The sequence below is a fragment of the Leuciscus leuciscus genome, assembly GCF_965113295.1.
Source record: "Leuciscus leuciscus genome assembly, chromosome: 23".
Taxonomy (NCBI): domain Eukaryota; kingdom Metazoa; phylum Chordata; class Actinopteri; order Cypriniformes; family Leuciscidae; genus Leuciscus; species Leuciscus leuciscus.
Genome location: NC_138747.1, coordinates 9,982,358 through 9,995,899, shown reverse-complemented (window position 1 = coordinate 9,995,899; position 13,542 = coordinate 9,982,358). Strand labels below are relative to the sequence as shown.

The window sequence follows — 13,542 nt, the reverse complement described above, 5'->3', positions numbered from 1 at the left end:
GGCAGCAGCAACGGTTGAGTTTGTCACCGTCCCAACACACATACATTTATTCAGATCTGACCTTTTGATGCAGCCTGTGCGTTTTTCCAGTGTGGCATGTCATTTAATGCACCGTACTTAACCACCATCCTTGTGTAAATCGTATGTAATCACAGGGATTTTTTCTTTTGTGTGGGTCAACAAGAGATGGGGGAAAAAAGCCAAGAATATATCAATATTCAGGGTTTCACACATTTACTTCAGTCTAATATGTGCACGGATAACAGTACGGCTGTTAACAAGAATCAAACACAGAGGTAAATTTTAACACGTTTTTATTCCAGTAACAGTGAATTGACAAACATACTGTATAGACTACATTTTATTAGTATTAAAAAATCCTAAATATTCAGTGCATTTGGGGCACAACTGGAAACTTCAAGTGGTTACTTCATATGGATGGACAATGCACAATTTGTATTATTCATGTTAAACTTAACTCACTTTTACTTACAAATTTAATATCCAAACAATGAATGACTGTTGTAGCGCTACAGTTATTATATCCAGTGGGATACTATGCCCTTCATAAATGTTTTACATTGAATTGCAAATAAAAAACAATTTAAGTTCAACAATTTTTTTAAAGTTTGCAGTACCAGGACAAATGATACATTTCGTACGTTCATAATGTTGCATGGTATGAAAAATGAATGATGACAAAGTAGTGAGGGGTTGAAAAATAAATCACTTAACTGTATTATTCAGTAGCTATTTCTGAAGAATACTAGTGGTGTTTGCTGTCAAAACAGCTTAAAACAAGCTGGTCTATGCTGGTTCAGTTGGGCTCCAATTCTGGCCAAGCTGGTGTTTTTAAGAGTTTTATTCATTAATGAATTTATTATTTATCTGCTTGTTCATTTGTACCAAAAACAACTTCAGTCAATTCCCTTTATCATAATATAATGTGCATCTGGCACAATTCCCAATGGAAGACTATTGAATGTCTTAAATGTGGATTAAACAAGAACAAAGAATGAGGAGAACCAACTGCTCGCAGATGGAACTGCAATATTACACAAAATATCAGCATTAAATGCCCTTCAACAAGATCTAATAAACATCAAAAGCTTCACAAGATCCACAACTTTCCTGCAATTAGTAGTGCTTGTATCTTTCTACCACCAGCTGCTAATGAACTTGCTTGTTAAGTAATGGTGATTTAAGCAGAAGTTTCATAATGACTGCCATATGGTGAAAATGTTTTCAGGTTGTGTCTATGAGAAAAAAAAAAAATGTGTCCACTAAAATAGAATTTTAATTAAGCTTTACAATTCGCCATCACAGAAATTTAGGCCGTCAAGTATTTTGAAACCCATTGCACAAGCTTTTAACACTGACCTGCTCAGGCTTGACTTTCAACTGAGAATCATGCGTTCACATTATCAAGAGTCAAAGGGTGAAAGAATTCTCTGAGTGACTCACAAGAGCATGGAAAACCCTTTAACTTTGCTTCTTACTTTCCACTGATATGATTTCTTAGGATGCGAGGGAATAAAATACCCGAGCAGCTCTGTGGCGTGGTTAACTACAAAGAACATGATTCACTAAAGGTCGACCAGACTGAGGCCCTCAAGGAAATGTTCTGTCTGAATAGTTTAGGCCATGCTTATGGTAGAATGTGATTTAATACATGGATCAGCATTCTCTACCGGTAAGTAAAACACCTCCTATGTATTGACAGAGGCAGAATTAACTGACAATTTATCATGAGCCTTTGAGTCATGGGATATTTTTCCCACCTCTTCCCAGGACCTGGATTTCCCAAAATCACAAGATCAATTAATATAGGAGACATTCTTTTTCTGGAATAGTGAACAGTAGAGTTGCGAGCCTCATATTTTGTACCACACATGCCCAGTGAAAAATGATTTCATTTACTCATCCTCATGTCTTTCCAAACCCAAATTACTTGTTCACTCCGACTATCCTGGTTACCATTTTTCAGTATTATAAAAATAAATGAGGACTAGAGCTAGAAGGGTCCAAAATGACAATAAAGCACACAAAAATGGAGCGCAGATAGCTTTGTGTGAAGAGACAGATCAAAATGTACATAATTCTTCACCGAAAATCTTGACATCAATCCCTAGTGATGTCTGATTTGTAAACCACTCTTCTTTTGAGTCAGGTGAGCCAGTTCACAAAATTGGTCTGGATGACTTGTTCAAGAATCAGTTCTCAAGGTCAACTCACTGGCTACGTTTACATGCAACCAAATAATCCATTAGTAATCGGATTGACAGCTCAAACGGACTGAAAAGCCTTCATGTAAACACCTTAATCCGATTGAGCTCGATCAGAATTAAATTTCGAAAAGGGGTAGTCTAATCCGATCGAGAGGACATGTAAACGCTTGATCGGATTGAAAACCTAAACTGAAAGGACTGTTTGGACGAGCTGTTATTCCTGTTGAATAAAGAGTGAAATAAATGAGAGTCCCGTCATTCTAAAATTCTCCTTTCACTGTGAAGAGTTGCAGGACAATGTCCCACCAGTCCTTGTTTTGGATTCTCATCCACAGACCACAGAAATATAAGCAGCATGGCACAATGGATCATATACTCATGGTCTCCAAATTATGACCAGAGATGGATATTAAGTCTGCTGTTTAATAAAGAACCAATGTAGGATGATTGTTATTATGCGCAAACAGCGGGAAACTGTGCAGTGTGCGCATGTCAAAAAAATCAATTCCGATTTAAAGCTTGTGACATATAAACATAGACACTGACTCAATGATCCAGTAACACTGATGCACTTGAGAAAAAAGAGCACTAAATTAATTATTTAGTGCTTATCTCACAAATATATGACTTAAAAGAATACGTTGTACGGCCATATTTAATGATACTTTTTAAAAATCTTCCGTTTCCATTTATTGTAACTGCATTGAAAGGAGTCACCGGTACATCAGTACGAATGACGTGAGGGTGAGTAAATGATGACAACATTTTAATTTCACTATTCCTTAAACATAATTTCAACTCAAACAGCGAGAGGAAGCTGCCAGATCATAAGCATGCTTTCTGTGGTGGCTGCTATCGAACCCTCCTTCAGTCGACGGAAGCCCTTCCCGCCTGAGATGACCGCTACCGAGGTTACCCTGTCCCTCCTCACCCCTTCCCTCTCGCAGGGCCGACCCCTGACCCACATGTCTGGATCGTCGCTGAGTTCGTAAATAGAGCCATCTTCCATGCTGTGTTCCAGAGATTCTAAAGACGAGTCTGAGGCTTCGTCCCCTCGTGCGGTTAACGGTCGCCCAGGCAACCCTGAGGTTGAGCGGAGGCGGTACTGTAGCAACAAGCCCCGCCCCTTCCCTTTGCCCTCCACATGGGCGGAAACACTGGGCTGCTGGAGAGATTCCTGAGATGACGAGTCACTCCGATCCTCCACTCCACAGGCCGAATCATGCCCTTCCACCATAGAATCCCGCTTCAGAAGATCAGGAGATAAAGTGCTGGAAAGGGCAACTAAGAAATCCACAGGCCCACAGTGTGCATTAAGGGATATCATCCCCTTACCTGTTGCAAAGTGAAACACACAGTGCTCAGACGGCTTTAATCAGTAAAAAAAAACAGCAATGCCAGAGGGTAAGAAAAACCTTAAAATTTGATTTCTATTATTACACATTTAAATGCATATTACATACAAAAAGGACTTTAAATTAAAGGAATAGTTCAGAAAATTGGTCATTATACTAATCTTCGCTTGTTCCCATCCCCTAGACAGTTTTTTCTTCTTCTGCAGAACACAAAAGATACAAATTTGAAGATTTTTTTTCTCCATACAAAGACAATTCATTGTGATGATGCCCCAGATGTCTTGCTCCCAAAAACTCATAAAGGTAGTCAATTGACTTTTAAATTACACTGCCGTTCACTGCTGTTTTGTAATAAATAAATAAAATATTCAGCTGTATTAAACTGATCAAAAGTGACAATAAGACAAAATATTTCAAATAAATACTGTTCTTTTGAAATTTCTTTTCATCAATAAATCTTAAAAAAAAAACTTCCATAATTTTAGAATTTAGCAGTAAATTAGAATGATTTCTGAAGGATCATGTGACACTGAAGCCTGGAGTAATGGATACGGAAAATTCAGTTTTACATCACAGGAAAAAATAACATTTTATAATAAAATAGAAAATTGGTATTTTAAACATTAATAATATTTCACAATACTGTTTTTACTGTATTTTTGATCAAATAAATGCAGCTTCGGTGAGCACAAGAGACTTCTTCCAAAAACATTACATAAAATCTTATCGACCCAAATCTTATTTATTCATGGCAATCTTCCTGCTTCAGCTCTTAGCAAATACAACACTTATGTGTGTGTCATGTCAAGTTGCATATAAAATATTTGGTTACAAGACATTTTAAACTACTTTTAGAGAGCTTCGCAATGAACTGACAAACGGAAAAGACTTTGTAAAGACAAAATTATATTTTTGTGTTCCACAGGAAAAAGCACACAGGTTTGGAACAACATGGTATCGAGTAAACAATGACAGTAGTTACATTTTGGGGTTAAATATTCTTTTAACAAAGGGCTAACTATTTGAATCATTATGTAATTGTCCTGTCATTGCAGAGGAGACTTTCCAAAAGAACTAAAGGCAAGTTATGTATTATGAAGAGCCCCCTGTGTACCTGTAATTTTGGGGATGCCCTCCAGCTTGGGCACAGGCAGGGTGATGATAATGCCCTGGGCAGTTCCCACCCATAGCAGCCCCTGGCAAATCAGCAGGCTGGTAACTCTCATGCTCCTTTGACCTTCAGAAGAAAAAAGAAGAAGAAAAAAAAAAGGTATCACCATCACGACTTCTTTATATCTATGTAGTATGATACTATTTTTAGCCAACTTTGAAAAGAACAAACTATGCTAGAGAATATAAATTTTTTAAAAGCGTTTTCGCATTTGGCTCCTAAACTCTGGTATGGCCTTCCTGATAATGTTCAGGGCTCAGACTCCCTCTCCCAGTTTTAATTTTGATTAAAGACACATTTCTTTAGCTAAGCATTCACATAATGCACCTCATAACCTTGTACTCCAGTTATATCAGATTCAGTGCACATGATTATCTTTACTTAATGTTATGAACAGCAGCTACTCTAATTATTTTACATTTGCTTTTCTGTTTTATCTCGAGAATGTCCATTCTGAGGTAACTAGAGAGTATGCCAGCTCCAGTTTGGATCATTACGAAGACTTCAGATGACCCAATACCTGTGAAGAGATGACTCCAACTCATGCAAGGACTTCAGATGACGCAAACTCTGAATCAACATACGCCACTGCCAAATTTACTATATTTTGTAATCATTATGATCACAACCTGTAATAATTGCTTTAATGAGATGATTGTTTCTGTCTAAATGAATACATGATGTTAACTAACTGCATGATTTCTATTATCTTAGAACTGTACATTTTTGACATATAGACATTACTTTGACAGTCACCTCTGATAACAGATTACTTCAATTGTAATGTAGAAACATGTATTTTTCTGTAAAGCTGCTTTGAAATGATATGCATTGTGAAAAGTGCTATAGAAATAAATGTGAATTGAATAGAATAAAAAAAACAAAAAACTTTTCTGCTTTTATATCAACAATCATCGTTTCTGTGACCCAGATACAATTTTTTACAAATTTACAAAAAAACAGCACACCGTTATGCTCTTCTCATCAGGTCTATTGAACTGGTCAATTATAGCAGTGGTATGACAACATTTAGATTGCTGTAGTTTAGACAAAAAGCAACATGGAACATTTTAATGACTTTATTCACAATACCCAAAAACAATACCCAATACCCCAGAAATCAGAAAGCAACCATAGTATAATTAAATCAAAGAAGAATTAGCACAGCAGAGTCTTCAGCAGGTATAGACGGTGGCTCGCTTTGCATGAATGAACGGCAAGTGGCTAATTGATTAATTTTCACGGCATGCTGTCTGTAGTTTGCTATAGAACTTGGAGAGTCTTTGGCTAATGTGTAAATTAAGCATTTTCAGCATGGTAGTTAGTCACCAGAAAATCACTGAAGGTCATGAAAAAACATTAGCGAATGCACTGCATTAGGAAGAGCTCATTCTTAGAAATGTCAGCTGTCCAGTTCTGCAGAACATTCACCTATTATACATTCTGTTTCTGTGCAAGAGGGATCACCTTGATAATATATTGTCAAATAAATCTGCAGTACTACAGTAATGCATATGAATTCATGAATGCTGAAAACATAAGATGCTGAGGTTTGGGAAAAAAAAATGCATATTGCATATTTTACTACGTCCTTGTAGTTGATGCATAATGTGTACTAGAACTTTTTCTGCATCATAATCATCGAGATTTTAAGTTAATCCGTTAACATTAGGTAGTGAAACAGCCAACATGGATCAACAATCAAGAATACATTCTCAACATTTATTTGATTAATCTTGATTAATGTTCATTTCTACATATATTCAAATATGTTCACATTTCATGTTTTATAAAGTAATATTATTGTATTGTAATCAAAGATGAATTAACAATAGTATATTTATAAATAAACATTAACCTAGATTAATTAATGCTGTAAAATGTATTAATTGAATGTAAATAATTGTTAGTTCAAGACATGCATAACTTATGTTAACAAGTTGAACCATTGTTCTCATCTGAATATATAAGGGAAAGTGTGAGTCTTAGATAACTGGTCATAACAGTTATTTTCATTTAACTGAAGTTAATTTCAAGATTTTATGTAGTCTCAATTTTCAATTTCTTTTCAATGCATTTGATTTGATTTCAATATTTCATGTTGACTTTCAATTAATATGAGGTAATAAAAGCTGCATGTTTAATATAGAAATTATTTAAGATTTTTACATTGCAGGTCACACTTATTTGTGATGGTATTATTATTATACAAAATAATTGACAAAATAACTAACTACAATATTAATTTAAGGGCAGTTTAAATATAAAATTAAATATGTACATTTATTATTTTATTATATAATATTTTATTATTATAAAAAATGTAAAAGTTTCAAAGATTCTCTTCTGTATAATATCAACTTTCCCTAAGGATCTGACTTTTTCAGCTATTATTAAAGAGGAAGGATTCAGCCTCAGTGTGTTAAAGAGATGTCTGGCTTGCTTATCGTTTTCTAGCTGAGAAGGAACTGCAGAATAATCGGTTGCTTTAAGACAATAATTAATTCATCACCCATCACTTGCGAGCAAACCTGTGGGATTAGCAGACCATTGATCTGTAATAACTCTATCAGTCCTCCTATGTGTGATGTGTGCGGATTAGCATATTCAGGAAAACCAATGGGATGTTCTGTAGGCCTAGGGTAAAAAAAGGGGAAGAAGGCTTCTGCCAAAGCTTATTTTCACTTTTGTGCTCCGTGGACTGTAAACCCCCCGATATAACACATAATCATAGCGTTACCTCACCTAACATGAACTACATATTTAAACACAGCTAGCTGCACAGGTTTGACAACAGCCTCAGGGTTGCAGGACCTTTGCCGCAATACTCACCTTTTCTCCCTCAAGTGTCTTTTGAAATACAGCAGTAAATTTGATCCAAAGGTTTGAAGTTCTCGCTCGTTGACAAAAAAAAACCCCTGAGGTATATCTTTTCTTTTTTTATCTTTTTTTATTGAGATGCGGCTATAGCAACAGGCCAGTTGACATTAATTTGCTCTGGCCAGTTCCTCAAGTCTGCAACACCACTTTGGTTTTATTTTTCTCCTTCTCCTTTGTATTCCACTTGATCGCAATTGTCTGTGACAACCAGAGAATCGTGGCTAAACGTGGACGATCGCATTCAAGTGAAATCAAACATTATTAGACCGTCTGAAAGGAGTTATTCTGCTCCGGAGGATTCTGCGAGCAACTGGAGCGATGCCGCAGATTTTCTCTTTATATAGCCTGATGTGTGGCGCGGAATTGAATTGAAGCGACAGTTTTCTGCGTGGATATGTAAACAATATTTATAAACTACGCTTTTTGGTGTCCTTGCTTATAATGAATGTTTACATGCGCCACCTTTCACAGAAGGCTTTGCCTTGTATACATTTCATCTAACAGTAAAGGAGGGATGAAGTAAAAAGAATTTGGTCATTTTAAGATTTAAGTGGATCTAAGACGGCCAAAGGTGAGTATTCAGAGGTAAAAATTACCAACATGCCGCGGCTGCTGATGTCATGAACAGAGCGTTGCCATGGCAACATTTCAAATGGAAAGCTTTGTCTGTGCCATTTTGACTTTTCCTGCCTATAACCCCACAGCTCCATTACTGCTCTGCGGGATCTTAAGTTAGCTACTTATTCACGGTCTATCCCTGGAGAGCCAGCCTACAGGAACCATTCCAAAAAGAACTTCTCCGTTATTACCTTTTTATCACTAGAAGAGTGGTTCAAAGAAAAGATGGAAACAAGCACTGATCAAGCATGTGAAGGCATACAAAAATGTCTAAATTCAAATGAATGGAGATTCACAGGGTCAAAGGAGAGATACTCACTGGGGTTGTAAAACGACGAGGGTGTGGAAATGTTGATCTCCTGCAAGTGTTCCAGCGTTTCCGTATGGAACAAGCGTATAGAGGAACCTTCTGAAAAGGCCATCCATACGCCCCCTCCGGCTCGTACCATGTGGGCCACGCTCACCATCGGGTCCTGATGGACCTCAAATCTCTAGGACAGAATGGAGGACAATGAGACTACAATAGAGAGATTGGAATTATCTAACTTCATATCGATACAGGTCAAGTGGAACAGCATGTCACATTTCTCACATCAAAATAGTCTCCGCTACACTATTGAGAGGAAAAAGAAAAAATATTAAAGGCAAAATTTCAACCCAAAATGAAACTCTATCATCATTTACAAACCCTCATGTCATTCCCCTCATGGGTGAGTTTCTTTCTTCAGAGAGAATACAAATGTCAAATATCTTTTTTTGTGTTTCTCAGAAGAAATCCTCTTTGACGACGTCAAATGATACAGAATTTTAAGAATCTTGACACGAGTCACTAAAATCGTATGTTCATAAAATGGTCATTATGACATTTCTGCCATTTAAAATTGTGCAAGAAATTTTTTTGTTTGAATTCTGAAGACCCATTATGCATTTGAGTTACATTTATTCAGTGGGAATTCAGCAAATACTAATTTCCAAAGGGATGATAATATAACATTCACACTGAAATTGTACCAAATTCTGTGCACAGCAAGAAAAAAACTATAATAATGCTGTGTAAAGCCTAAACGAAAGGTGATTAACCTCTTCCGACTGGCAATCAGATGGTCAGAAGAATTTCAAGACATGCCAGAATTTAATGGCAGTATTAAGAATTTAATACATAAATTGGAAATGCTAAATCCTCTTGATATCTATAGCCGATGCTTTTGACAATATATCTGGATACAGGATTTCATGGTCTATTGGCGCAACCGGCATGGGGGTTATCGCGCATATTTCACATTTATAGTGTGAGCAGTCAAGTCGCAGCTCGATGATCGGATCGTATTGTGTGAGCACAGAAATCGTGAGTTTACATCGCAAGCGATTTACTCGTACAGTGTGAGTTGCTAACCTTGCTGAAATCGCATATAAATCGCACAGTGTATTCCCGGCCTAACAGAAAGGTGTAACCTCCTAATCTAGGTTGCAGTTGAGACGTTTGACCTATGTCCTTACCAGGGAAGTATAAACATGACATTAATATTACCCACATAATAATGCTAATTCATTTTAGACTATAGTCACACAGCTTTACTAATGTGTTAAAAGGTGAACTGGAGAACCCGCGACCAATGAGAATCAACAAGCAGAAAAGATTGGAACACAGTTTGGTACAGAACTCAATAAGGCATGACAAAAACAAGCAGTTAAAAAACTCCATCTCCTTTTTCCTCTCATTTGCTTTCACTTCCCCATTACCTCACAAACAGAAAATTTAACTATAATGACAAAGGGTCTGTTGCAAATGTATCTCGTTTTTTGTATCCCCTTTTATTCTCAGTGCAGTACATCTGCAAGGACTCCCTCACACTCAAGTGGTTTGAAAATCAGAACAATGAGCATTCAGCCACTCAAGGTGGCATGAGAGAGGGAAAATCTTGTTTTTGAAGTAACACATTCTAGCATAATATGAAATGTTTAGAGAGTTGCTTTTAAAGAATATTTTCATATTTTCCCCCTTATTTAATAAGATCATGCTCAGATATGGTGCAGGTCAATAGCTGTGTTTCCATTACCCTTCAGATTGTGCAAATTGAAATTGTGAATTGAAAATACGCCCAATGGAAACACGTAAATTTAGCAAAAACTCCCATATAATCGCAAAAAAAGTTTTTACATGAGGTTGTCTTTCAGGCAATTCGAAAAAGGAATATTTTGCAAAACTGCAAACAGTTTTTTCGCATTGACAGGTACCCTGGCGTACGTACAAGTCGATCATTCTTTAAAGATGATGCAGTATGTTTAGACAGAAGAGTATTACGGGAAGACTGGACACTAAACAACAAAGGAATGCCACAATTCATCAAGACCATGAAGCAGATAGGAGGGAGAAACACCTAGAAACACTTCATACGTGGCCGCTCCTACATATAAAGGGCTTTCCTTGACATTAATGCTCAGATAACAAGCCTACGTCTCCTTCGATTAAAAATAATGGCGAGTGCGGTGGCTGGGATTTACATAAACCTACCAACATCCGTCGCCATGATTTTTGGAATGACTTGTCGCGAAAGGAAAAAATGACGTTTTAGATGCATAACATCGGTTAGTAGAAAAGCCGTAATTTCTCAATGGTTTTTTTATCAACATTTAGAAAATTTCGCAAAAGTTTTGCACAAATCTGTAATGATAACGCGGCTATTTTCTACATACTGAAAGATCCAAAAATGACGAGCAATTTAAGGCTCTTTATATCATTTTATTCTCCTGAGAACACAGTGTGCCTGCATCAAGTCCAAACTTTCAGTTTGAAAAATAGTTCAGAGCTGATTTATGGTGTTCTGTATTACCAGACACACAAAACAATGAAAGTAGATCTCAAAAGCAGCCACTGAGGTGGATAAGGGCATTCACATCTTCACATTTCTCTTTTCCCTGGTCGTGTTCCTGCGCTGATCCCTGCAAAACACCACAGGGCTCCATTAAAGGCAAAACCTAAGTACTTGGATTGCTCTGCTCCAGGGAAACCCTGAATTTTAGCCTGTGGCTAAAGAGTTAAGCAGCAGGCATTATTCTGGTCACCCTCCATCAAAATATATCCAGTTGAGAAACAGATTCTTCATCCAGAGGTTAATTTGGGTGTCCCTTTCTGGTAAAGACCAGTTCACTGTATCAGAAGCATCTGAGTTAAATATGTAATTCAGTGGAGAACATATTTACTATTAAAGGGATAGCTCACCTGAAAAGGAACATTCAGTCAATTTAAACACTCTCATGTCATTTCAAACCTGTATGACTTACTTTCTTCTGTGGAACAAAAGAAGATAATCTGAAAAATGGTGACATCGACAGTGTTGTTTTGGATCCCACTGACTTTCATTGTATGGACCAAAACATGAAGTGTGAAATATTCCTCAAAATGTTAATTTCAGCATTAATAATTCAAAATGTTACATTGATTTTGTTTCCCAAATAGAAGAAAGAAAATCAAGTGAAAGATGAAATCATAATGCTTTTGTTTACTGTCAGTGCAAACTATTGCATCGCTGATTTCAGAATTTATTATATAAAATAACCTAAATGGTAAAAACATTAGCAACCCATGGGTTACCATGGATACATTTGTATTTTCCTTCTCTGCAGTTGTGTAAAAAAGCTCAGTTTGTTTCAAAGAAGGTTGATGAGAAATGTCACCTTATCTCTGAATCTGTTGAGAATGTTAAAACCTGAAACCACAATAATATGCCCCCAACTATTTCTTATTCGTCCTGCAATCATTTTGCCAAATAATTAAATAACGTGTTGCACCCAGTCAAATGAACGGCTACAGACAAAACTCCACTACACAGTGGAAATATTATCAATCTCAAAACAAACTGAAGCGGAGCTGAGTGTAAATAAGATAAAGCAAAACTACAAATAGACTATGACATGTTAAGACAACGCAGATCTGTTCAGTAAGGTAGTTAGAGCTGCCCAACGCGTTTAGTTCTGTAAATTGGTCTCCGGGAGCCTGAAGGGCTCAATTCTCAACTATGATGATTTTGCAGCTTTTTAAAGTGATAAGATATCCATAAACTGAGATCTTTGAATTTTAAAAAAGACACTTTTGACTGAAGTAACTCCAGAAATCATTTGACAAGAGGACCTACTACATGTTTAAAATAGTTCTTTATTAACATTTTACCCAGCTCGCTGTTAATGCCCCAAGGGGCCACTGGTATTACCGCCTCCTAAGTACTACTCTGTAATACAGACTGGTATAAATGAAATCTTCATTTTAGACTATAATCTAACTCTCTAATTTCTTAGTTAAAGTTAATGAAATGTAAGTTCAGCCTTTGATGCATTAGACTCCATCAGTCTAACTGAAAAACTGTTGAGGTGGGTTCACTTATTTGGGACAGTTATGAGTTGGTTAAGAGATCCTGTCTGAACATAAAAAAGAAAAAAATTCTTCTTTATTTAATTAAGTCATAATTATGAGATAAGTAACAATGACAAGAAATAGTTCCATTGTAAGAAATTATAAGCTACAAAGTCAAATTATGAGATAAAACATAACATTTTGAGATGTAAAGTCACAATTATGACATACATGTAGTTAAATTCTGAGATATAAAGAGAAGAAAACAGGCTTTCATAGTGTCAGTGGCAGACTACAAATACTGTACACAGTACTGTTCTGTCCGATTTTCCAGAATAAAGTCCTTTCTAGACTAAAAATTTCAAACACACAACACCAGAAGGGGAACATACATTACAGCAGTTTATAAGTCCCCTTATTGGCTTTAACTTGTAGAATTTATTTCAAAATGCTATAATCCTTCATGGAGCTTATTCTAAATAGTCTACTACAGGGCCGGCCTGTGGCAAAGGCGAAATAGGCAAATGCCAGGGGTGCCGCCCATCCATATTTTTTTTACTAATACTATTTAATTAATATTAATTCAAAATATTGTAAAAAAATAAATAAAAATAAAAATAAAAAAACCCACTAAAATATAACTACATTGCTTGGGCACATGACTCACCCCAGTCCGATGCATCAAGTAACGTTCGTTAATTTGAAAGCTATCTAGCCAGAGTTGAGGCCAGTTATTTTTACCCTAAAATAACAACATTTTATGTAAAATTCACTATTTTTGTATATATTTCACCATCATCAGTTTTATATACTGTATATATATATATATATATATACATATATATATATATATATATATATATATATATATATATATATATATATATATATATATATATAATATAATATAAATGTAACACCCAATGGTCTTTCTTTCTCCAG

At 36.1% G+C, this 13,542-nt stretch overlaps 1 protein-coding gene across 3 annotated transcripts in view; it reads right to left on the bottom strand.

Annotated features, from left to right (window-relative positions):
• Positions 1-300: 300 nt before the first annotated feature.
• The window catches only part of arhgef10la (Rho guanine nucleotide exchange factor (GEF) 10-like a), a 139,280-nt gene continuing 126,038 nt past the window's right edge, over positions 301-13,542 (bottom strand). For all 3 annotated transcript variants that reach the window (XM_082154997.1, XM_082154998.1, XM_082154999.1), the window contains 3 exons: positions 8,572-8,743; positions 4,698-4,820; positions 301-3,563 (listed from right to left, as the gene is read on the bottom strand). In XM_082154997.1, coding sequence (XP_082011123.1) covers positions 3,028-3,563; positions 4,698-4,820; positions 8,572-8,743 — 831 coding nt within the window. In that variant the 3' untranslated portion in view covers positions 301-3,027. The remainder of the gene's footprint in view (positions 3,564-4,697; positions 4,821-8,571; positions 8,744-13,542) is intronic.